This window comes from Artibeus jamaicensis, unplaced genomic scaffold, assembly GCF_021234435.1.
Source record: "Artibeus jamaicensis isolate MK-2021 breed Jamaican fruit bat unplaced genomic scaffold, CSHL_Jam_final contig_465, whole genome shotgun sequence".
NCBI classification, from domain to species: Eukaryota; Metazoa; Chordata; class Mammalia; order Chiroptera; family Phyllostomidae; genus Artibeus; species Artibeus jamaicensis.
Genome location: NW_026521843.1, coordinates 32,239,949 through 32,264,420, shown reverse-complemented (window position 1 = coordinate 32,264,420; position 24,472 = coordinate 32,239,949). Strand labels below are relative to the sequence as shown.

At 35.9% G+C, this 24,472-nt stretch overlaps 1 protein-coding gene across 19 annotated transcripts in view; it reads left to right on the top strand.

Moving 5' to 3' along the window:
* The window catches only part of NRXN1 (neurexin 1), a 1,104,034-nt gene that overhangs the window by 476,331 nt on the left and 603,231 nt on the right, over positions 1–24,472 (top strand). For all 19 annotated transcript variants that reach the window (XM_053667086.1, XM_053667087.1, XM_037161205.2 and 16 more), the window contains one exon: positions 14,335–14,773. In XM_053667086.1, the coding sequence (XP_053523061.1) occupies positions 14,335–14,773 (439 nt within the window). The remainder of the gene's footprint in view (positions 1–14,334; positions 14,774–24,472) is intronic.

Genomic DNA, 24,472 nt, shown 5'->3' with positions numbered 1-24,472 from the left:
CCCGAGGCAGAGGGAACAATCAGTAATACTGATCCTGTCTTTACTTAAAATTTTAATATTTTATTCACCATGGACTTTTTTGCATTAAGTTAAAAATACTTCATTGAAATATTATTTGTCTTGATTACTAAATTTTTAGCAATTTTTCTCCCCCTTATTTTTTTTTCCATCCAAGGTGAGTGCCAAACAGTGAAATTAGCACAACATAAGCCTGACACCAAATCAGAGCAGCATCGGACAGCCATGAGAACAACTATTCTGAAGTCCAGAGAGAGAAAGAGAATGGGATGGACCCCGAGGGAGATTTTTTTTTACCAGTAGTGTTAAGAAAGCCACAGCTAGTCGAACTACTTGGTAGAGAAAGGGAAAAGGCATAAGGCATCCCTTTACTTGATGAAATTGAGATGAGGTTGAGAAAATGTGCGCAGGAGCAGTGCTGACTAAGTAAAGAGGAATCAATCAGCCCATATCCCAGGGGATGATGGGTATCATAAAAGCCACATCTACAGGTCTGGAATCTGTTACATGTTGAATTGCATTCCTGCTCCATCATCTGTTAGTTATGCAATTTGGAAAAAAATCATTAAATTCCCTGAGCCTTAGTATGGAGATAAAAATGCCTACTTCATCAGATTGTTATGACAAATAAGAGAGTTTATGTAAGGTAGCTAAAAAAGCGTGGGGTACCTAGAAAGTGCCTAATGGTTAGTTATTTAGTGGTGCTATTATAATTCAAATAAATATAAATTGATCTTGACCTTTTGGCTAAGATCAAGTGTAGTATCTGCTCTTCTCAGTTTAATAATCAACATTATGTCTAGCTAACCAGGGCAATTAGGAGTAAGTGGGTATAAACAGCCAACCAGAATGGACTATCTGTTGGGATGTATTGGGGTGTTTAGTACTTAGTGTAGAAGTGCCTGAAGAGAACCCATGTTCATTTAGCTACCGGAGAGATGGCTGAACTCACCTTGGATCAGCATCTATATGCTGATGAAACCCACCCCTCTTCATTTCTGAATAAAGCAAGAAATTGGCATCAAACAGAGAGGAACCACATGGGCCAGCCAGGAACCTGGTCACCCAAGAATGCAGGGAGCCTTCTGTAAACCAGTACAGAAAGAAGCTACATTTAGAGAAAATGTGAGCAAGGCTGACTCAGGACATTGTTCTTACAGAAAGGGAAAAGGTCTGGGGCACTCGTGGGCTGGCAGAGTATGGCGATGACCTGAGGGAAGGAGTCGGTGGCAGTGACAACAGCAACAGACCCTCCCTCCACACCAGGCTGCATATTCTTATAGTGTTGACAAGTAGGCTGGTGTGATTCATCTTGAATCACTGCAAATACATCCTCATCCTTATTTTCTCTATAAATAGTGTTTAATTTTTTTAAACTCCCTAATCTTCTCCTCATTTTATAGTACTACTATGTGTGTGCATCTGTGTGTCTATCTATTTCAGTGGATTTGGGACTTTTCAGAGCCCAGAAAATATTGCAGCACATTTTCCTGTTTCCAGTTTTCATAGAAAGCCTATCTAGTAAACAATGCTTATACCATATCTAGGTACCTGGCCCCATTGTTTTAAAAAACACAGCTATCTGAATATTTGATCTAGAGTCTCAGTAACTGCTATGGCCATTTAAAAGTAATAATTATTCAACATTTCTTAATTGAAGTGAATAAATATTATATCTTTCAATCACTTATAACATAGGGTTAGAATGATCTCCATAAAAAATGAGAAATTAACATAAGACTTCACTTGTTTTTCTTAGCAGCTAATTGACTTTTGTGAGCAATCCAGAAATTCAAGCATCCTCTCCTCCTCTGAAGCAAGAAGATCCTATTTCTTTCTCTCCTGAGACTGTGAATCTCTTCCCACCCCTCCATTCATGGGCTGCCCGACACAGGACCCAGCATCCCGTTCATCTTGTACACCAAAGTCCATTTTTCTTGGATTGTGTGGGAGTTGGCCTTTATAGTTTTAATTTTAGTGAATTTTCCTTGGCAAAGGCAGTGTTCCTGCCCAGGAGCTGACTGAGCTTCTGGAGAGCCAATATGTTTTTCAGTTCTCCCATCTAAGTCCTGCCAAGAATTTCCTAACCTGCACCATGAGAAATTCAGCAGCACATGAAATCCCATTCATTAAATAAACAGTTAACTAAGCAACCCTTGGCAAAAGGCACAACCCATCTGACATGTGGAGCACTTGAGTCTTTGCAAAGGAAATAATTAAAGAATGCATTAAGAAGAAATACTGCAGTGTTTAGTGGTCATAAGAGAAAAATAACAGTTCCCAATCTGGAGTCTTTATACTTTTTAGGGTCCTTGAAGTTAAAAATGAAAAACAGTTATTTATGCTTAATTTTCAACACACCTAAAAAGGCTACATACCCACGGTTATTAGCACAAGACAGACAAAACAACAATTTGCAACAGGCTAATTTTGTCTACTTAGTGTGATTACACAGACTCTTATTTTGTCATTTAGATGCCTTTAACAAATTTAAAATGATCAAACTAAGTATCCCTTAATAAATGCTATTTTTAGAAAATGGAATCTTTTAAAAGTCAAAGTCATGAAAGACAACATAATTGTGGGATTTTGAAACTATTCCTCTAAACATTAAGATTTGAGGTAATCACAGAATGCTTCTTAGCTTCTTAAAGAAGTAATCATGTATTTACTTGTGAATTTACTTAAATAACAAGCACTCACCTCTTAAACATTTAAGATCTTACACACTTAAAACCATAATAGTAACACTAATGACTGCTCTTTACTCAATGCCCAAGACCAAGCATTTAGTATATTATGTGCTGAAATAATACTACAAAATAAGTATTAATAATCTCATTTGATAAAGTGGGACACACTACTTCTGAGAAACTAAGGAACTTGCCCAAAACAGTATAACTAGTTAAGTAGCTGAGCAGGAATGCAAACCTAGGAATGCAGTGAATGCATTGCCTTAATAAAATAGTATTAAAGTTACAGAGCAAATTTTTATACACAGCTTCTCAGGAACAAGTCTACATTGTAAAATCTTTTCATCACAGATGCTAACAAGAGCATTGGCTATCTCGTGCGTCAGCTTTCCTGTTCCCTGTGAGGGCTTGCAGGTGGAGGGGTGATTGCAACGGGAAGGCCAGCAGCTAGGTAGGGCAAGAAAGGGGAGGCATGTGATCTGAGTACAGGGATCACAAATTAGACAACCCAGTTTGAAATCTTCGGTCAAGGAGGCTTAATAAGTGTCCTACAGATTTTATTGTTGAAAGAAACTTAGCTGTCATAAAAAAAGAGCCCCATCAAAGGTAAACCAAGAAATTAAAGAGTTTATTCCTGGCTTTGGAGACAGGCGTTCAGATTCTGTCTTGTTTGCTACTTACTGTTTCACACTAGTAGCTGTGTCTTTGGGCACGTGGCCTTGCCTGCTGAAGACAGGGAAATGAAAGTGGAGTCAGAAGGTGCTTTGCTTTCCCCTGGGCTGAGTCACTTGCCTGGTCCTCTAAATCTCTTCCATTGACTGGCTACCCACTTCTGGTATTTTGATGCAAGAAGCTCAATGGGACCTTGTGATTATTGGAAAGAATTAGTGTGCTAATGCACTATTTTTTCTTTCCTCACCAATACTAAATAATATAATTCTCTGGCATGAGGCCAATTCACTGATGTGTTAACATCAAAATTACTGTATCATTTATGGATTATAACTTTACATGTAATTATAATGACGTGTCATTTTACACGAGTGCTCTAACTCCTGAGCTTCAGAACCATGAGTGTCATTATAAACAAGATGTAATTTCCTTTTACTATGTAAAAGTTTGTTTAAGTGAATTTGAGTGAATAATATACCACCAGCTTTGTCTTGCTGCATTTTGGAAAACTGGATTGGAGCACCTTCAGTAGTTCTGTTATGTATGGTTATCTTACCCATGCAGAAAACAAAAACCTCTTTATTATACAATGTATACGTATTATTAGATAATTAATATAAATGGCTTGGTAGAAGGGGACTAACATATATTATAATATATTATCAAGCTATGGTAATTAAATTAAAGAGAAGTAGATCAAGGAAAAAAGCAGATTAATAAAGCAATAGAATTTACATGAAAAGAACCTGTATATGTAAATATTTAATATTGGGTTGTCCTTACAAATCAGTAGAAAAAAAAGAGGGATTATTCAAAAATTGTACTGGCTCAAATAGGTGACTGTTTGGGCAAGGGGACCTATTTTGTATTTTCCCTTTATAAGAAGAAACAAGTATGTTCAAAAAGATTTAAAAGTTATACATACAAACACATAAATTTATGTAATATTTTACATGAAAATATGTTTATCAGATCCTTCTTTGCAGAGGACTTTCCAACCTAAACAATGTACAAACACAGTCAAATGTTAAACTTTTGTCTCATCTAAAACAACATATGGCGTGTTGTTTCAGGTCAGTGGGAAAAGGACCAAATATGTAGTAAGTAGCGTTACACCTGTCTCTATATCTATTTATATATAACATCTCCATGCATACTTGTGAACATGCATATACTAAATGGGGCATTCTATACTAACAGCCACTCCCTTTGAATGATGTGATATTAGATAATGAAGGGACCTTCTGAGGTCCTGAGGCCAGGGATGCAGAAGAACATGAGTTAGGTGATCTGGATACAACATTTGGTGCCACTATTTTATTATCAGTTTAAAGATATCATTCTTGGCTCATAGGAAAGTAAGTTCTCTTAAAATAATAATTTTGGCTATTTTTTTCTTCTTGAAAGTGGCAGACAATGAGAACATTTTTGGATAAAGCAGGCATGCATTGCCCTTACTAGCAGCATCTGTCTGCTTGGAATAGAAGCTTTAAACTCTAATTTATGGGGTGTTACATTCTGCAAGATCCTGAAAGACGGATGCTGAAAATATCTTCATCACTTAGTTGAAAAAAAAAAGTAAACATAGCAAGTTTATTGTTCCTAGTTAACCTTTTCAGTGTCTTTCTCAATGCCATTAGTGGGGGAAATAACTGCAAGATTTTTTTACCCTCGAGACTTTTATTTTTATATTTGAGTATTAGTTTATTCTGAAGCTAACACAGTGTTAAAGTTAGAATTGCCTTTAAGTTATGATTCCCTTTCTGCAGTATTGCAGAAAAGAGAGCTGCCCAGTTGTAATTGTTCTCATGATCCTGCATCCAAGGCACAGATGGTTCTTCATTCTATTTACTTGAACCAAGTCGAAAGCACTGGACTTTGAAGTCCCAGGTACTTGTTCACGATCGGAGCTCAATGCCGACTGAGACAGTCCCTTAGCTGATCTGGGCCTCACTCTCCCCAGCTGAAAATGAGAGGATTGATCTAATTTTCAGCCTTTTTAGAACAAAAATTGGCATCTCAAATTTCACATTACCGACAATAGTGGTTTATTTTTCTTCAAATTTTTTCCCCAAAGCGTTACTGAATTACTGATTCTTTAATGGGAGACAAATCAACAATGCTATTTAATGGAACTAAAGGGTTTTTTCGCCATACCCATATGCCACTGAAAGCCTCATTAATGGAGCTGTTTGGGCGGGGCCTTTGAGCTCCATAGCTAACTGGTGCAGATGGTGTTCAGTGTTGTGTCAGTAACTTGAGTCAGGTCACTGATGATGGAGTGAGGAAAGGACAAACGCAAGAAGGTCTTTGTCTTTTGCTTTAACTTTTTTTTATTGATATGATGTTATTTGATCATATGCAATTGGAATTAAGCAAAAAGATGTATTTTTTACATTGCTTAGACAATAGTATTTTTCCGGTCTAAATTTCAACTAATTTTTGGTTTTATTTTTTTTTAATTTTTTTAAATGATGTAAAGTCATTATATCTTTGCCTTCACTTTTTAAAAAAGAGTTTATTTATTTATCTTTAGAGGGGAAGGGAAGGAGAGAGGGAGAGAAACATCAATGTATGGTTGCCTTTCATGTGTCCCCTGCTGGGAACTGGCCTTCAGGGAACTGGCCTGCAACCCCAGTATGTGCCCTGACTGGGAATCGAACCGCAATTGTCTGGTTCGCAGGCCCGCGCTCAACCCACTGAGCTACACCAGCCAGGGCCTAATTTTTGGTTTTAAATTAAATGAGCTACATTTTTCTTTATTGAAAAATGATGCTATTATAGGTTATTATTATATTCTATAGTTAATTTTTTTTAGTATAGAGAACGTTGTAATTTAAGTGAAAATTTTATCTGCGTGATATCTGCACATACTCTCTAAATAGGATTAAACTGTGGATTAAAAAAAGACATCTCTCTCCCAAACCCCCTAAAAAAGCCATCTTATTTTTTCAAAATGCCTTATGTAACTCTTCTTATATTAGGATCTGCACAATGCTAGCTATTGTTTTTAAAGAGGTATCGGGATGCTTTGTACTGTGCTTGTGCATTTCCTATACTTTCCTTCCTGTCTGCCGCCTCTTCTCCATAGCAACCCAAATGTCATTCCCTACAACCGGACTCACATTGGCCACAAGTAGACATACTGAGATTGCAGATGATAGCGTCTATGGTGTGACATTCTCAGAAAAGCTAAAATCCCATTAGTCCCTCCTCAGTCATATTTCACAAACATTTCTTTTCATTGTTTACCTTTTCTCTGTTCTACACTATTAGTGTAAGAGAGTTTAATTTCCATAGGAAACTCCATCTTGGGTAGAAGGAGGGCAATATTGAGTTGCAATGGCTTAAAAAGAAGTGGCGACTTGCCTCTGCTCTGTGTGTTTATGTTGTCATGGTGGCAGAGACATTGAAGAAAATCTGTTTAATTTTCTACCTTTTAAAATTATAGAATAATCTTTTTTTTTCCTGGCTATAGCCCTTCCTTTTTGGTATACCAAGCCTATAAGTGCTAAAATTTATTTTTAGACCAAGATATATTTTTCAATTCAAAATGAGTAAGACCATCTGTGTGTCTTAACCAAGAACTCTCTAATTTAATGTGAATATTTTTTCTGGGCATAATGATAACAGGTTTGACATACTTCATATAATATATGTACAGTGGATAATAAGTAAACTGTGTGTTTATGTGTGTCCACATGTAGTCCACATGTTAGTAGCATCCAGAAAGTATCCGGCCACGTGCTATAAAAATAGAGGTATTTATTAAAGAAACTACACAGGACAATGATGCATCAGTCCTCTTCAAAGCAGACACCTTGGGATCTCACATAAGTTCTCCCAGTCATCATCAGCTGCCCTCTTGTACTTTCCTGAATCTCATAAATGTCATGTTTTTCCAAATCTCATAAAATCTTACAAAGGTGGTTTTGGGAAAAGCCACAAGTCACAGGGCACAAAATCTGGACTGTAGGAGAGCTAAGTCACCTGGGTTATTTGTTGTTTTGCAAAAAAACTCAGACAAAACGTGCTGCATGAGCAGGTGCATCGTCATGATGAAGCTGCCAATCACCATTTGCTTATAGCTGCAGCCTTCTGAATCATCCAAATAATTCCCATGAAGGAATGTTCAAGCTTAACACAAAATGTGATTCAGATTCATTGTTCTACTCGCTCAGTCCTTTTCAATGTCACAGCCACACAGTGCACATGCTCACTCAACTGCATCTACCGCCCCCTCTGACTAGTACAGTGAAGTTGTCATTGTTCACTCATGCTTATCCCAGTGCACTGTCCTTGGCTGCCAAGTTACATCAGTGTCACAAAACCTGTTATTATTATATTAACAATGGTTGGACTTTTTCCAGACAGATCTTGTGTATACCAATAGCAAATTATTAAGAGAAATTAAACTGGTTTATTTTTAGTGAGCCATGTTCTTTCGTTATACCAGACATATATACACAGGGGAAGGATTGAAATTATATTTTCTTCACTACCTTACCTAACAAGTACTTATTTGATTAAATTGAAATTGTGGGGATTGAAAATTAATTTCAAAGTAGCAAATAAGTTAGTGTTGGAGATGAAAGTTATAATACATTTTTGAGCTCTTCCTTATCTGGGTCATGACAAAACAAATGCAATTTATTTCTCGGTTGTTGAAGTGGTCCTTGTACTGTTCACTCACTGGCTAGCTCTTGGTTGTGTTTTGAAATAAGCATATTACTATAAATAGATGGTGTGCAAACAAATCACAGAGAGAAGAAAAAGGGAATTAAATTTGGACATTTGAAATACTCTCATCATGTCTTAATAAAGTACAAGAATTAAATGCATTGACAACAAGCAAAAAATAAAACAAAAGCAGCAGTCCCCTTAGGTAATTTTTAAATCTCATGGAATTTTAGGATATGTGTATGTATTTGTGTATATATAGCCTGAGTGTATATATGTGTGTATATATATGTATATACATATATGTATATATATAATGAAATATCTGTTGAAAAACTACATTATAGTGCTGCAAACAGAGAAATAGTCCCTCTGCTTAAATCATTCTTGAAGAGACATTTTAATTAAGAGGCACATGAAAATTCTATGAATATTTTATTCAGTTAGAGATATTTTAATGAGGACAAATGGAAAGAAAATACTGGCTTTGGAGGAATCCGTGTAGCTGGTAACAAGGTCATCCTTCTGCAAGGTAGCAAGCAGCTATTTGATTGTGAATCTCTTATTTAGCAACTGCTATAAAAAAAGCAAGTGGAATTTCCTGTTGAGATGCTAAGGCAAAGTTTGAGGTTAACACCATTACAGTATTAGACATGGTCATGATACAAGACTTACAGTGAGCTCGGGGTGGGGCACGTATTTAGTCATAAAATAAGACAACCTAATCTATTTCCTACGATGCTTGTGAGAAGTAAACACATGATACATATAAATCTTCTGTAACAGAGACTGGCAGGGAGTACATGCTTCATCAACCCACACTGACTCTGGTTGTTGTGGCCGTGGTGGGAGCATCGTTGCTACATGCCACAGAAGCCCTCTCAGCTCTGAGGATGGCTACTTCCCATGTGTATTTCTTGGCTAAGAAATCTCACCTGTAGAGAAAGCCCACTGTGTACTTCAAACTATGATATAAATATCAGGATGTACAAGGAATCCCCAGTCTGCTTTGATCTCTTTGACTCTGCTGCTTTATCAGTTACTTTAAAACATTGACCAGTTATCTACTTTGGGTGATGGTAGCTGTTACCCTTGTTACAATATTTATATTCACTGTAAGAATAATAATACTGTTATTTCTAAATATACCAAAGCATATGTAACACCAGCTACTATTTACTTGAACACTTACTCTGTGCCAGGCCCTATTCTAAACACTTTCATTGAAATATAATTTATTTTTATAATAACCATAATGTGGTAGATAATGGTATTTCTTTTACAGATAAAATGGGGCATCTGCAAGCTTGAAGGATTTGCACAAAGTTATAGGGTTGAAAGTGGGTGAGCTGAAATCCTCTCTGAGATTTCACTTGAGAACGAGATTCCTAGTCCTCACTTGTTACTGTTCCTAAGAATGGAAGAGAAAACCAAGAATCGGCTCCAAATGAGTCATCCATGTTCTCTCAGGGACAGTCATAACAAAGTCTAGATCTCTACGTAGATCTTTGACTCAGTTAACACTGCTCAGTTCACCACTCTGCATATTCTCAGTTAAGGTATGAAAAGCCTTGATCAGTGCATGCTAATTAGTTTAATTAAGTCAAGGTCCTCACTGAAATTTCTAAACGGAAACATGTTTATAACAACCAAAAAAGCCACCTGAGTGGCAGGTGTTTTCCTACTGAACTACTGATTTCATACACTTTTGCTTCCTATGGGAAGAGCCTTATCTATCAGCTTCCAGTCCAACACCATCTGTACAAACCTCAGGTAGATACAATCCTTGAGGCATGTCTGTGAGCCTAAAGGTGTAGTGAACATTCTTTTTACTAATGGATTAGTGTTTTGATATGTCTCAGAACAGAGAACAATGCCCTGACTTAAAAACCTCAACTGGAAAAAGTACAGAAAAAGAAAGGGAACGAGAGGCATCTTTTACCTCTGCCCTAAATTATATAGACTGAGGGGTGGGGGGGGAGCTTTAGGATTAATGGACGTGGGCTGCCTTTCCTTTTTCGATGTCTGTTTTAGCAATTAAGAAACTGAGACATAGTGAGGTTAGGCAATTTGATGTAGGTAATCACTTTGTGATTAAACTAAGGCTTTATCCAGACTCTCAAACTTCCATTCTTTAGCCTGTATATATGTCAGGGCTTTTAAGGTCAAGGAGGGTTAGCAACAGGGGAGTGGGAGGAGGAGAAGGGGGGAGAAGGTACAGAAAATAAGTAGCATAGACAGTAGATAGAAAATAGAAGGGGGGCAAGAATAGCATGGGAAATATAGAATCGAAAGGACTTGAGACACATGGTCATAAACTAAAGGGGGGTAATGGTGGGGATGGGGGGATAGGGTGGAGGGGAATGAAGGGGGGAATAGAACAACTGTAACAGCATAATCAATTAAAAAATTTAAAAAAAGAATATAAATGAACAAATAAAACAGAAACAGACTCATGGATGCAAAAAGAATAAAAGAAAATAAAATACTTAGTGAGTGTCTATTTCATATTTCAAGCCTAAAACACAAATGCATTACTCCTATTCTTCCAGAGTTAAGTGTGAGGGACATTCTAAAATTCTAACTGATGTTGGGGAAGCGGGGGAAGTTCATGTAGCAGTGTGTGGAAATTAGATGGCAGCTAAACCAAAACTACCCCCTGCACCCCCCAAAAAAAGAGCAAATAGCAAATAAGTGGCCGAAAAATCTCAGTCCTCTTTTATGTGTATTTCTATTCCTTTGGGAATTATGATAAAAGCTCATGAAATTTTAACATATTGAGTTACTCTTCAAAAAAATCAATATTCCAAGGAATACCTGGATTCTATAACAGATCCAAATCAGTATTCAATAATATCATCACAAGTGTTAAGATGTGACAGTATTATAGAAATTTGTTGAAGGTTGAAACTATTAAATAAATTACAACTTTTTATGTAAATAGGAAAAAACATATATGAATAGTTGTAAATGATTGAGAAACATTGTAAAAAAGAAGCAAAAAAGAGCCTGCATGAGAATTTGTAGAAGATTTGGAATGGTTACTGGATATTCCTTATTATTATAATTGAAGTATGTTCAGGTCCCTTTAAGATAGGTTTCACTTTAGAAACCCAGGGTGATTATGAAATCTGGGTCACATGATAAGATAGGTTTCACTTTAGAAACCCAGGGTGATTATGAAATCTGGGTCACATGAAGTAATAGTGTATCACTGAGAGCCATCACTCTGTCTATCCCAAATTGCTTTCCTGTCTTCTAGAGATGCCTTTCAAATAATATAAAATGAAAAGGGAAAAAAATACATTGTGTTTCTCCTCAAGATAGTTCTTCTAGGAAAATGATTCGACATCTGGAGGATTTTAACTCAGGTGGTTTTCACTGGAAAAGTAATTTACACCCTGCAAAATGAGTTTGAAGGTGAAATTTTTTAATGCATAGGCCAGCTTTCCATTTATAACTGAACATCCACTGGAGTGTCTACATTTTCCTAGAGAAATAGGCTGAAAATAGTAGCTGGGTTATGATATTGATCCACAGTGCCACATTCTGTTGTATTTACCTATATTTGTAAATAATGCTATTAATAATAGTCTATGATATGGGAGCATGATAAAATTAAAGGAAGAATTTTATTCAACTCTCACCAAATATTTATTGTGTTCCATTCTGTGTCAGGTGCATTGATCTTGGTGCTGGACTGTACTGAGCAGGGTCCCTGCCTACACAAAGCATAGAATATGAAGACTAATTTTCTTCTGGGGGGTGGGTGGAGGAAGAATGCAAGGCCTCTGTATTATATGATCAAGGGAATCCCTGTTTTTCTTCTCCATCTCCCTGACCCTTCCTAGCACTGGGGCACCCGGTTCTCTCATGGCACCATTACTCCCTCACTGAAATCACCACCTAGACTTGTCCTACTCCACACCTTTCAGCTTTCTGGTAGCTGGTGTGGGACTCATGTGGCAATATACCCACCCTTAAACCCACTTGCTTGTGTCAGAAATACCCAATTCCTTCGCTGTGTTTCTATTGCACAGGCAATGTGTTAGCACAGACTGACATCATCATCTCATCATTTGGATGGGAAATACTTGTTCCTAACTAGTATCTGATCATAAGAATTTCTGAATATTAAACTATAAATAACAAGTGAAAATAAAAACGAATTTGGGGTAGATTGAACATTATGCTGACAGGTTATAAAAGATGGAAATGATGTGTGGAAAGCATTTTGTCCACTTCTAAAGAAGCTGAAAGAAAGGCAATTCTAAGTTGACTTTCCCAACGCTTTATAGTGCTTTCATTTTTCTCAAGGAAGTATACTTAAGATTTAATCTAATTCCTTTTTGTTATTGCTTAAATTCATTTGCTCTTCTTTTGTTGTCAATAGATGCTTGTTAAAACACTTTTCATATTTGTTCAAAGAATAAGGGATATGCTATTCTTTATTGTAATCCTTCCTCAAGATAAAGGTAAACTGAAACACCAGGACTAACTTTTGAAATGTGTGACTTATTTAGTTGGCAGGAATCAAGTATAAAATGCTAATTGCATGAGTGTGCTTAATTTCTAAATGTTTCCTTATAATGGATTAATTTAGAACTAGTATCTCTATGTGAACTTAATAATGGATTGATGGTATTTATTATTATGTAGTTTGAAGAAGCTGATAATTTTACCATGTACCTGACACTGGATTGATAGTCTTTATGTAGATTTTGACATTTACATGCATTTTCTTCTTTAGTCATTATAATCATCCTATAAGGTATGATCTCCCTAGAAAGGAGAAAAAGAAGACTTAGCGACCGTTCACCTGGGTGATGTTGGTTCTGGAGTTTGAACATAGGGAGTCCACTAGCAGAGCATGCACTTTTAATCACTCTGAAAATTAAAGTATCCATTAACAAATCATATCGGGAAACTCATGAATAGCACTACCTCTTGGCTCAATTGGCCTTGAGTTTGGAAGAATTAACTACTGTGTTGACCTGGTTAACTTTATAGCACTAATCAGACTTAGGCTTTCTTACTTTTTCTGTTATATAAATGTACTTTTACACATTGATAAACGAGTTTAGAACCTGAAGTGTTACTCACTGTGAAATTTTGAGTGCTCTCTTAAAAGAATTTAGATAATTATCTGGACATAGTTAACCAATTTATCCTTATGTCAATATAACCTACATTTTTTTGGAAATGTAATTATCCATAAATGCATTATGTAGAGAAAGGGTATGAATCTCTCTTTATCCTGATGTCAAAATAGCTGCAAATTCAATAGAGGGTTGTGGCAGCAGATGCATGACACTCTGAGCCCTGCCAGGGGACTTACCCAGTGTTCCGTTTGGGTACAAAAGAGCCCTCAGACCGGCGGTCAGAGCCACCCACACTTCAGATGAAGTGCTTCGGAAAATGAGAGTATAGGACAAGCTTTGTTTCACATCTGTTCATATTCAAAGTGAAAGGGAACACTAGTAATACAGCTTGAGTGGATTTAGAATAAACACCCGTGCTCCAGAGTTACATGACATTATTCAAGCAGCTATTAATGTAGGATAGGGAAGAGAGAGCTTCTGCATCTTAATTGTATTTTATGATTTGTCTGAGAAAATTTAGGATGTTTTTCTACCTCAACTTGTGGCTGTCTTATAAATAATATATAAAGGATGGGGCAAGAGTAGGTTTACAGTTGTTTGCATGGAAAATAATACAAGAATTAATAAATGATAATGTAAGAATAAACTTCCTTTTATGTACTCACAGTTGTAACCCCCTCCTTTTGCCCCACGCTGTATATTACCATGGATATAGATCCCGTAGAAGAGATCTTATATTTTGGGGGACTGTTACACAAAAGTTTCTGATTTCAAATACTTTGGTGATGAGAAAGCTGAAAAACCTCAATACTTGTGTTTAATAAGCAAAGTATAATAGCCAACTAATGAAAGCAAATGGCTTTTATAAATTCAAGTCTGCACATGCTTGAAATACAATCTCTCTGCAGATTTATTCATATTATTTGAGTTCACTACAGGCAATTTGTGTGTGTATGCACGAATTATTTGAATGGCATTAGAATGGAATGGTTACTGCTCAATGAATTGATACTTGAATGTTATTTGACTGAAAAAAAAACTCTTAATACATCAAAAGGCACTAAATATTGTGTTCCTTTTCATGATCTACTTGCCATTACATGAGCCAATGATGGATTCTAAATATAAAAATATGAGCCTGGTTTATCACTGCTCTCCTCTGCCTACAGGTTGTATACAAAAATAATGATGTAAGGCTGGAATTATCTCGACTCGCCAAGCAAGGAGACCCTAAGATGAAGATCCATGGAGTAGTGGCATTTAAATGTGAGAATGTTGCAACTTTGGACCCCATCACCTTTGAAACCCCAGAGTCTTTCATCTCTTTGCCTAAATGGAATGCAAAGAAAACAGGCTCCATATCCTTTGATTTCCGCACCACAGAGCCAAATGGACTCATCTTATTTAGCCATGGCAAGCCACGACACCAAAAAGATGCCAAGCACCCACAGATGATAAAGGTCGACTTCTTCGCTATTGAGATGCTGGATGGCCACCTCTACCTCCTCCTAGACATGGGGTCAGGTACAATAAAAATCAGAGCTCTGCAGAAGAAGGTGAATGATGGAGAATGGTATCACGTAGACTTCCAAAGAGATGGCCGGTCAGGTAATTAATCTGCTTCCTATGCTCTTTGATGGAACACCCCACTCCACCCTTCTCTATTCCTAAGGCATTAAAACCGAGGCATATTTAAGACTTTTTATATTTCTGTCTCTGGGTAAGGGAAATTATCTGTTAATTAATCATCATAGTTGGGCATCAAACTCCAAATGCTCAAACGGCTTCGTAAATGAATATTTATTGGATAATTGAGTGCCAAATTGTGCAAGCAATTTTATCTTAAATTTACAATGACAAAATCTAGTGTTCTGGCATTGCCAGAATCTATTATATTATTGGATGTTTGGAGGTACCAACCATTACAAATGTAAAATATGAAATATATAAAATGGTCTAAACACAAAAAATTCTTAGTTTAACATAGCACACTTTTTATCTAAGTTGTGGCTTGGGTATCCAGAATACTTCAGTCAATATAGCTGGGTTTCAAGGACCCTAGCAAAACCGCTGCCTTCCTAATAGCTTTCTTTCCTAGTGGAAGCTGTGTGGATTCCACCGACAGGGATTTACTCCTCTGGTTTCTTCTCCCTGTACCTTTTCTCTGAAGGTGTGTGTATGTGGCAGGGAAAGGAGGGACTTGGAGGCAAGGCCTAAAGGACTGACATTCCTTTACTCTGAAATTTTGGAGTAGACTGAGGGGCATAGGAACATGAGCATCACTAGGACTGAGGGGGAAAAAATCACTGCATTTGTGAAAGATGAGAAAGGGGACAGAAGGAAGAAGCAGTTTGCTTTTGTATGTATGACTATATATTACTTTTTTAAAAACTTCAGTTTCTGCTCCCATACTCTGATTAGGTCTCTCAAATCAAATTATGTTCTTATAACAAAAGACAAACTGAATGTGATCTGAATTTCTTACTGTGTAAAATGCACTGAGAAGGACCCAGTTTCACTGGATTCCAACCCAGTGAAGTAGGATTGATGGCAATGGAGCCTAGGATTCCCTATTTTTGTAAAACTTCCCAGGGAACTTGATGGTCAGTCAAATTTGGGGACCACTGACCTGATGACTCTTGGTGCATCTTTCAGATCCAGTAATGTGTAATTAGGACCCTGTCTGATGAGGCCCATGCTGAAGTCCTGGGGCTGGCCCTTACTTCTCACACCCCTTTCATAGGCTCCCTTGTCTCTTATTTACTTCTCTGCAACAGAACAGTTTCCAATTTCACGATTATTTATGCCTTGTTTTCCTGTTTATCATGCAAGAAGATTGTGTTTACCTTCTTAGCAATATCTTTTTTCCCCAATAAAGAAATCAAATGTATGAAAATTAGGAGAGAGCTTGGGGTGAAGGAAGAGCATTGAAAGGAGGTCAGAACCCCATTGTCTTGATCCCCAAGTATCTCAGACAGTGTATTTCTGTTTCCTCACTCTCTGGATACATTGGCATTCTTCCACTTCCCTACGAAGTTCATGGGAATGGTTAGTTAGCATCGATGTAATTTGTGCTATGTTACCATTTCTTCTCCAGTGTCTTAGATGATTGATAGTATCCAGCAATATGTGTGTGTGTGTGTGTGTGTGTATATATATATATATATATAGTCCGCTATACTATGCTGACCCCATTAGGGACTGGATTCCTCTTTGTTTGTCTGATTTTAACTGAGAAGAGTGCACTGATGGGAATGCAGAAGCAGCAGTAGTGGGCCACCCTTTGGCTCCCCTCAGTCTGTTTCAACCAGAGTTAGAAGTTCATTTGCTACATAGGAGCTTTGTAAACAGATGACACAAAAAGAGAATGGGAACATGGGCTTTGTAATACTAACTTGTGCATATTAGAGTTTCACTTAAAGTGCACCTAGAATAAAATTTGAATTGATTTTTGAGAGTATGTATGTTTTAGTCAGACTTTATTACAATCTAAATAAATCATAACTGATCAGATTAAGTGGACATCTTTTAGAAGCTTAGAAAGGTAAAAAATTCCACACTTTAGGTCAGTTGTATTTCAGTCACTTAGAAATAAGGTATTTTCTAATTATATGAAGAAATACATGGTGAATGTCAAAATTTTAAGAAGTATAAAAGAATGTAAAAAAATATAAAATAACCCATTATGTATTTGATAGTGATGATTTATACCTGGATATTTATTTCATTTTTACATTATAATTGATATACAATATTATATTAGTTTCAGGTGTGCAACATGGTGATTTAAGTTTATGTACCTTGCAAAGTGATCACCATACCAAGTCTAATAACCATCTGACTTTCTGGTTTTAGGTGACAGTACAATCTAATTAGTGTCCCCAAGTTGTTTGGATGACCTATTACAATTAAGATCAGATAATTACCTTAATCTGCAAGCAGAATAATATCTACTTTTTCTGTCTAAGTTCTTTAACATTCAAATTACCAGTAGTTTATTAGCTGTCCTCATTATATCCTCATTAGAAAAGGTCAAAGCAAAAAATATCTACTTTGATTTACAAAGTTCAATGCTTGGTGGGAAGAAAAAATAGATGCCTTAAAAATATTATGAAAGAAAAAAATTAAATATGATATTTTTGTTGGAACCCAATGGAAAAATTAAGTTACTGTGCTTGGTGGTGTTTTCATGGCAGAGTAATTTTATGTGATTACAGTTTCAGGTTAGTAAATTTGAACAAACAATATAAAAGCCGTAACTTATACGTTAAACCAAATTCTGCCTTTTACTAAATTGAAAAAAAGAGAGAGCTCATATTACATCAGCCAAGCTCAAGGGAGTTTAATGTAATTTTAATAACTGCAGCTGTTAATATTTTATATATAGTATTTTAATTAAGTTCTATATTTATACACTACATTGCTTTGATATGAAGTAACCTTTTAAAGATTGAATGAATAGCTATATTAGGTTTGATTTTATTTAAAGGATATTTTTTATTTAGGCTGGTAAAATACGAAAATTTATATAGCTCAGTTAAAACTAGAAACATAGAATTTCAAAGAATAACTTAATTTACTCATTTTCCACATGAGTTGTATTGTATTCCGTTATGTCGTGTGAGTAAGTAATACTACCACGACAAGAGGGTAGTATGTGACACTTTCTGACTCATGAACGATGAAGGTCACATCTATTGATTTGCCTGGGATACTCCTTGGTATATTTAAAAATGTCTAGTGAGCCATATTTTTTTCTGTTATTGAAGTGGAGGGAGCCTAGACCTAAGAGTTGTTCTTTCTGCTATTGATCATACTAAAGTAAGTACAAATAAGAGCCGTGGCCATTAATTCGATGCCAATAATTTTGGTTGGTTGGAGATAAGATTAAAACTGTATTTGGTAGGCAGACTGATTTTTAAAATATTTTCCAAAGAGTTTATAATAGAAACCCATGTATGAGAGTTAATGTCTTACTTATGTTTAAATACACATGCCCCAGTACTTTCTTATATGATAGAAATTGCTCAATAAATACTTGGCATAAGATAAAATAAAGGAGAAAGACATGTGAATGGCTCAGAACCAACCCATCCCTGATAATTTAAAACAGTAGCATCATCCTTACATTTGAAGAATAATTGCATTCCTTTAGTTGTAAATGTGACTTTAAAGGAATTGCCCTGCTTCCTAAAAGCAGTTGCACACTGAACTGTAGGCTAACAGGTCATGTCCTTCTTTTAAGGGTACAAGACTATCCTCCAAGCCCAGAACCTTCCTCTTCCCCCCAAAAAATGCAGGGAGGAAGTTAAACATTTATTAGAGAATAGTTGTGAGCTTGGCACAAAAATGACAAGCTTTTATGAGAACAGAGCTGCTAATCTTGCTTATTCATGAGATCCCTATGCCATTTTGCAAACATGTGCAATAGAAAGAAAATTAATCATGAGGGAAGGCGTTCATGCTGTTTTGGGGCCCGGGATATACAGCCACAGTAAGTGTGTTAGTGACAAAGGAGATAGTCACCAGAATGTCCATCTTTCTGATGGTTTGCTCTTTAGTCCTTTATTTAGTAAAAGATTGGAATATGAGCCCCTTGTTTGGTGAGAAATATTGCCTTCATCCAAATACTTCCTGTAGAACTCATACAATATAAAACATGAATTGTATCGGGTTACGTGTCCCTGCTTCTATTCTGAGAAATGGGAGAGAGAGGTGCACTTTAATTCCCATACCTCGACTGATATTGTTGGCACAGCTGTTCACTCAGTAAAACGTAGCTTCTTTCATTGCCTGCTTAGTCTATTACAAGTGACGTGGGAGGCCAAGTGGGCTGAGCCACGAATGGAATTTTCAGATCTTACACTAACTTGGGGAAGGAGGGACCGTACAAAGCCCAGGCATGATTTTATGGATCAGAGTGTGTGGCTTGAGTATTGCAAAAAGTGGATGTCCTCCCAGGGTAGCTTAGCTACTTCAAGCAAAAGCCCTAAGTTATTGAGTTAAATATGATTGAAGAGGCTCTTTAGTCTGTGAACTTCGCAGGACTTAACAACACCCTCCTCCCTTTCCAGGGTTACCCTTTCCTTCTGTTTTGTTCTCAAACTCAACGCAAAACCACTGCCCAGGTGTTTAGCTAAAGTGTGAATTGTGTTACAACTAGGATGAGGTCAATGACTGTCTTCTGGGGCTTTAATATTGTTTAAATTTGTGATAAGCTCTTTGACTCAGTCAAGGGTATCCCCTCAAGTATTTTCATAGCCAACTGCTATGAATATTTTTTGTAAACCATCATTACACATTGGAATCAAAGAGAAAAGTCATTATTCTTGTCAAAATCTGCTAGTGTACAGCAGGGTACAGCAGATTGTATTAGTGGTTATTCATGGGCAAGCCTACATTTAACAGCTAAGAAGCCATTGAGATCTGAATTGAAGTCATAGAGTTCTAGTTTAAGAACTAGAAATTACAGTGGGAAAGGCACGAGGCTCTCTCCAGAGCACATAATTAGAGGTTTACAGTAATCACTGGTTGATGTGAACAGCACTCTCTAGCTATCTATTACCAGCACTGATTTCTATGTATAGCATTTAAGAATCACCACACTTGGACATTTCTACTTGAACAACCATTAGACTATTTCTCTGTTTAGATCTTGATTTGAACTTGCCCTCTGACTATAATCATTCCTCCCATGTGTCTACCTAGTGGCTCGCTGTATACACTGAAATCATTTTAAGTAAATTTGTAATACTCTATTTTGTATCCATGTCCATAAGCCAACCCCCATCAATGGGAGGCCTGAAATGCCTTATTAATAATGTATCAATTATTTGACTATTCGGTGACTAGACGGAATCAATTTTGCCTAAAATTATTATATTAGATTTTATTAATTGATGCTTATATTTATGTATTTATTCTGATAATACTTAAAAAGGAAAAAGTTATCTATTGTTTTCACTGTTCAAAACATTTTCAGTTTTGCACTTTTATCTAATCTTTGTAAACAGGTACATGCATTTTATATGGGTGCAATTACAGTATCAACATAATCATTTAGGATATTTGTTTCAATGATATCAAAAACTTTTCCTCTTGCTCAAAAATATCTAAGTAACGACATTTATTCCCTGGAAGCTATGAGAACATCATCTGAGACTCAAAGCAGAGCTTTGTAGAGGCACCTTAATGAAGCTCCCAGGCTTGTAGGTCTCAATGTATTAACTTGTTGATAGAAAAAAAAAGTCGCAGAGAAAAATATTGACACTTTCATCTTAAGAACTATCCAGGGGACTTGACTGCTTTACCCCACGGCAGAGATAGGAGACCGGCCATCATAATTAAGATGAGGGAGGGTGTCAGACCATCCTACTATACATACTGCCTTACCTCTTGTACTCGTGGTTCAGAAATCCTGTTCTCCACTCTTTTGACTACGTTTTAGGTTTCATCGTGAGTCTCCTTGCAGTTGAGGGACAAAAGAAATCAGATATATAGTATTCAGGTTCCTGTAATAATTTAATTTGCCTTCGTAAATGCATAACTAAGCATTGGATCATAAATTGGCATCTCATAATGGCAGAGTTACATAGGAAGCATATCATATCTGTGGTAGTTAATTTCATACAGAGATTTTATCACTTGGCATTCTTGTTTTATACACAGATTTTGTGAGCTTGGTAAGTGTTAGTCAAAGCCTGGGAGATGGAAACTTGCTCCCTAAATCTACCCACTACCCTTTCTGGGCCTGCCAGCCTTGGGGGCAGCCTGGTCTATGGTGTCGGGAGTCAGGGTCACCCTGAGGAACTGGGCAGCTATTTGACATCTCCTGCCACAGTGACCTGCTCTGTGAAGTGGCAGTCTGTGGAACTTCTGCAAAATAATATTTTAATTGCTTCAGAATATGTCCCTTGATTGATATTTACAATTTCTGACCATCATGTGTGATCATTATTAACCTGTTACCTGCACATGTAATTTTATTCAGAGAAGTCTATTTTTTTAATTCATATTTTTAAAATTGTATGCATATGTTGCTGTGAGTATGTGTGTGTCTGTGTATATGTACATGTGCTTAATACATGGCATATGTGTAATGTAAGTGCGTGCTGTTGATGAAAACATGAAGGCCATTCAGAAAGTGCGTAAGTGAAGCATTTTCATTTGCCACACATTTTCCTCACCAATTCACTGCCTCCTGCACAGGTAACCACTAAAAGGATTTGGTGTTAAAAATTCTAAGGTGTTTTCCTATGCATTGGTATATCTATAAATACATTTATGTGTATAAAATAAGTGTAGAGCTTCTTTTTAACATAAATGAGATCATTTTTGACAATTACCAGGTGACTTAAAAACCTACTATGAATTTTGTCTATGCCATTTTTTGTAGAGACATTGTGTAATCCCTTAGATTGAACATATCGATACACATTTACTTCAATATTTTCTATTAATGGGCATTTAACTTTTTCAACTTTTAAAAATATTGTATGGTTTTAAACTAATTTATAAAGATCCATTATATCTTTATGCATATGGTCAGAATTTTGTAGCATAGATTCTGAGAACTGGGATTATTGGATTATTTGTATTGTAATTTTGGAAGGTTATGATAGGTTATTTTACTAACCAGCTATTTAAATTTACACTCATCTCTACTGTATGAGGTTTCCTTTTCTATCAGTCTTTCTCAAACTTTTAAATTTTATTCCAAAATTTAGTTCTCATATATTACTTTAATTCCCAAAATATCTGGCTCATGGGTGAATCCAAGTAAACAGAAAACATAATAGTAATAAGCAGAAAATAATATTTAGACTGTATTTTGTTTGGTTTTCAAATTAAGTTTATGTTACTCATTATTATAAGCCTAATGCCTGACAAGTTCTTTTTTTAAAAAAAGAGGAAATTGGAAGGAAGGAAGGAAGGAAGGAAGGAAGGAAGGAAGGAAGGAAGGAAGGAAGGAAGGAAGGAATTACCCACTTATAATCCCATTACTCCAAAACTTCCATTGTTAATGTTACCATTATTTTTGTTCTATCTATATTATGGGAATGATTAGATAAATTGCATTATACCATATAATGGAATATGAATTTTACAAGTAAATTTTTACATTTGCAAGATCTGATTCTCTTCTGCAAGGAGAAGGTGAATCAGAATTATAGATAGATACAATTAGTTCAAGTAGTAACTTCAAAATTTTTATTTAAAAAAAGAACGGTAGTGACCATCCAGTCAATTTTTTATTTTGCACAGAGAGCCACAATGAGTCCAAATGAGTCTATTATTTGGCTAAAGTGGCTAGCTAGTTAGTTGCAAAGCTAGAGCATGAAAATTGGTTTCCTCTGGCCAGGCAAAAGCATTTCCCATTATGGAGCACTATCTTCTCCCTGCTTGCTTCCCAGTCATTTACACTTTTATAGTCATTTAAAACTTGAAACCAAATTGACTTATTTTAAATCTCACCTTTACTTCATGTTTCTCCTCATCCTGTAAGCTTATCTTCTCGATGGGGAGTTGCCAAGACAAATTGGATGGAAAAAACAAGAGTAGAAACTAACAGGTTAAAAATACCCCATCAAATCGCATAGTTGATTTCACCTGTATAATGAAGAACAGGTTTCAAGTTTGTCCCCTTATACATATACTGTTACATAAAATGTGACTTTATTATTTATGCTTATAAATATTCTTAAATACAGGGTGCAGAAAATAGTTTTGAGTTGTGAGTACATGAAACAGTTTATTCTTGTCCTGTGATTTGTTTACAACTGTATTCTTTCTGAGTGAACAACGGCAATCCTAGTTTTGCCATACGCCATTTGTTTAGCACCTTGGTTACCTTTTGCATATGTCATGAAAACAACTAGACTTAAATGTTAATGTGTTAGTGTTATTCCTACATTAACATTATAAAACTCATGTACACAAATATATTTGGTTTTAGCTGACATTTTCTTTGTTTAAAAGTAAAATAACACAGCAGGGTACTTTTCATTCTTAAATATTGGAGCATAAAGCACTGATCCAAATAACTCCCCTAATATGACCATCCTCTACGAAATTTAACAGCTCAAAATATGGCAGTGTTTACATGAAATGTTTAATTTACCAGAAACTTCAAAGGTAACTTATAAGGGGAGAGAGTAGAATATATGAAATAGTCAAACAGTTCTAAAGATAACATAAGAATATTTGTTGTTACTAGAAAAAAATAGTATAATATACCCAGAATTTTGTTTCCTCTTAAAAATTTATTTGCATATCTTCATACCTCAGCCTTTAGGAAATTCTCATTTTCTATTGATATACACAGGTGTCGCAACTACTTGATTTTCTTTCATTATTGATGAATAAGGTTTAAATATTCATTTTATGTTTTCTTTTTAACCACTGTCTTTATAACTCAATTATAATAAAATAGGTGCTTGGAACCTTAATGTTGAAATTGCACTTTGCTCATATTTGTGAGTTAAATTGGTTTTAATGAATTAAGTGATCCTGTGATGAATCTTCAGCTTTGGTGAAAATATTCTTTGATTGTTTTCAATAATAAAACCATTAAGGAATTTAGGATTCAAATCCCCTATCAGAAATGTGTGTATTTCAGATTTTCACATGTATGGGCTAAAATATTAATATATATAGCTGACTCAGTAGTAAAATTTATTGTTATTTGAAATAAAGTTGTTGTTCTGTGAATCTTCAGAATACAAAATAATCGTTTCCATTTTTATTTAAATCAGTTGTACACTTTCCCTTTCTTGGCCATGTCCTTTACAAAGATTCCCTTTTAAAATATAAGTACATATGGATTGGCAAAGCATGTAGAGAAAACAGCTGACTTTCAGTTATAGTTGTTTCATTCTGTTACGTTTGGGTGCAGAACATTCCAGTGAATGATGCCTGATACATGCATATACTGATGTGACTCCTTACCTTAAATCCAGGATTAAATTAAAGCTTGAATTCCCCTTGGATTGTATTTGGGTTGAAGTTGTATTATAATTCTTCTGGTTTCTTTCCCATCTTTCATTGCTTCTTTTTCCCATGAAAGTTCTAAAATTGTCTCTCAAATGGGATAACAAGGAGCTATAAGGAAATCATCCTTATCCTTACGACAGTGACCTCTCAATCATTGTTTGAATTAACTTTAGGTGTGGTGGTCCCAAAACTCCCATCTAATCAGAAAGTTATAGTAAATATCTTCCTCTGGCCACAAATACATTCATAAAAGCGTATCTGAATTTCTTGCAATACTTTTTTCAAAACAGGCCCTCAAATACTATAAACAAAATC